Source organism: Echiichthys vipera, assembly GCF_963691815.1.
Source record: "Echiichthys vipera genome assembly, chromosome: 13".
In the NCBI taxonomy this organism is placed as follows: Eukaryota; Metazoa; Chordata; class Actinopteri; order Perciformes; family Trachinidae; genus Echiichthys; species Echiichthys vipera.
In genome coordinates, this window is record NC_139838.1 from 30,384,635 (window position 1) to 30,387,134 (window position 2,500).

A 2,500-nucleotide genomic window follows, 5' to 3' on the forward strand; every position below is an offset into this window, starting at 1 on the left:
CTCACCTCCACCTGCAGCGCCCCGATGTCGTCGGTGGCCCACGCCTCGTCGTCGTTGTCGTAGTTCGGGACGGTGGAGAAACTTCCCGCTCTGTGCTCCGACGTCATCCCGCCGCCCACGTTAGCGTTAGCCGCGGTGACGCCGCCGCCACAGTCCAGGTTCTCCGCGGAGCGCGCCGAGCGGATCCTCGTCTCCGGGATCCGGACGGGAACCGGAGACGTCTCGAAGTTCTCGCACTCGAGAACCTCCACGTAGATGATGTACGGCGCCTGGGGGGGGGGGGGGGGGGGGGGCATTAGCATGCTAGCTGTCGCAACTGATGAAGCTAGGCTAACTGTTTCCCTCTGTTTCCAGTCTTTGTGCTAAGCTAGGCTAACAGTTTCAAGTCTTTGTGCTAAGCTAATAGTTTTTCTCCGTTTCCAGCCTATGTGCTAAGCTAAGCTAACATTTTTTCTCAGTTTACACTCTTTGAGCTAAGCTAAGCTAACGGTTTCCCAGTCTTTGTGCTAAGCTAAGCTAACTGCGTAACAGTTTCCAGTCTTTGTGCTAAGCTAACAGGGTCCAGACTTTGTGCTGGGCTAACAGCTCACCTTGTCTCCGTGCTAAGCTAACGGCTCACCTTGTGTCCGTGCTAAGCTATTGGCTCACCTTGTCCTTGTGCTAAGCTAAGGGCTCACCTTGTCTCCGTGCTAAGCTAAGGGCTCACCTCGTCCTTGTGCTAAGCTAACGGCTCACCTTGTCTCTGTGCTAAGCTAACGGCTCACCTTGTCTCCGTGCTAAGCTAACGGCTCACATGCCTCCGTGCTAAGCTAACGGCTCACCTTGTCCTTGGAGTTGAGCACCACGGCCTGGGTGTGGGGGATCCTGCAGACGTGGTGCTGCCGCTCGGCCGTCGGCAGCCACACCCGCGCCGGCAGCTTGTGGTTGAGCAGCGACAGCTCGGAGATGAGCCGCTGCGTCTTCTGCTCTTTGGTCGGCAGCGTCGCCAAACGCTTCCCGATGCAGAACAGAGACTTCACCAGCTCCCTCTGAGGACGCAGGCGGTCCGGCTGAAACCCACGCCAGGAAACAGGAAGTCAGAGAGGAACCGCGCCGAAGCGTTTAGGATGAAAAACAAACTTTAATAAAGTTCAAATAAATAAAACTAAAAAGACGCGTGCGGCGCTCACCTCCTCGTGAACAGCTTCCACTCTGGGGTTACTTCCTGTGCGACGGAGGCCGGCGCCGCTGCTCGCCACAGTGGCGTCGGACTTGGACCTCTGGTGCGTCCTCCGGGACGGGGACGCGAACGCCTCGGCCTCCGCGGGCACGGGGCCGTCCGCGGCGAAGGACTCCGTGCTGCTGCTGTTGTGCCTCCTGTGGCAGCGGCGGTGGGACGGCGAGGAGGCGGGGCTCTCGGAGACGGACGCTGCTCTGTGAGCGTCCGCAGGAGGACGAGGAGCAGGAGGAGCCGAGGGCTTGAGTTCGTCCGACAGGATGAGCTTCCGGAGTTTGGCGCCTCTGGAGTGACGCTGCGTGGAGATGTGCATGTCGGAGGAGTACGCGCCCAACAGCCACGCCGTCAGCAGCGAGAAGGTGATGCCGCCTCTGCAGCGGTGGATCTGACACACACACACACACACACACACACACACACACACACACACACACACACACACACACACACACACACACACACACACACACACACACACACACACACACACACACACACACACACACACACACACACACACACACACACACACACACACACACACACACACACACACACACACACACACACACACACACACACACACACACACACACACACACACACCAGATTATTAAAAGTAACTTCAGGATCCGTCCTCCAGCTGCTCCCGGTCGTGTGTTTGTGTGTGTGTCCGTGTGTGTGTGTGTGTGTGTGTGTGTGTGTGTGTGTGTGTGTGTGTGTGTGTGTGTGTGTGTGTGTGTGTGTGTGTGTGTGTGTGTGTGTGTGTGTGTGTGTGTGTGTGTGTGTTCTGGGCGGGTCTCAGTTGGACCACATCCAGGAGAGTCCTGCTCAGAGGTCCTCATCTGGATCTGGTCCCCAAAGTACATTCAGATGTAGCCGTGATCCAGCATCTGGGCCAGAACCCTCATCTGGGCCAGAACCCTCATCTGGGCCAGAACCCTCATCTGGGCCAGAACCCTCATCTGGGCCAGAACCCTCATCTGGACCAGAACCCTCATCTGAGCCAGAACCCTCATCTGGGCCAGAACCCTCATCTGGGCCAGAACCCTCATCTGGGCCAGAACCCTCATCTGGACCAGAACCCTCATCTGGGCCAGAACCCTCATCTGGGCCAGAACCCTCATCTGTGCCAGAACCCTCATCTGGGCCAGAACCCTCATCTGTGCCAGAACCCTCATCTGGGCCAGAACCCCTCATCTCAAGCTCAGTTTGGGGCTCGTTAGCTCTGATGCTGCGTTCGCTAACGTTACGCGTCAGGCAACCAGGTGCACGCTGTCGTGC

At 57.8% G+C, this 2,500-nt stretch overlaps 1 protein-coding gene across 1 annotated transcript in view; it reads right to left on the minus strand.

Moving 5' to 3' along the window:
* The window catches only part of LOC310955632 (phosphatidylinositol 4-kinase beta-like), a 20,011-nt gene that overhangs the window by 12,179 nt on the left and 5,332 nt on the right, over positions 1-2,500 (minus strand). Inside the window, exons 4-6 of the mRNA XM_083925565.1 lie at positions 1,170-1,601; positions 822-1,049; positions 6-269 (exon numbers count right to left, since the gene is read on the minus strand). Of these exons, the coding sequence (XP_083781691.1) occupies positions 6-269; positions 822-1,049; positions 1,170-1,601 (924 nt within the window). The remainder of the gene's footprint in view (positions 1-5; positions 270-821; positions 1,050-1,169; positions 1,602-2,500) is intronic.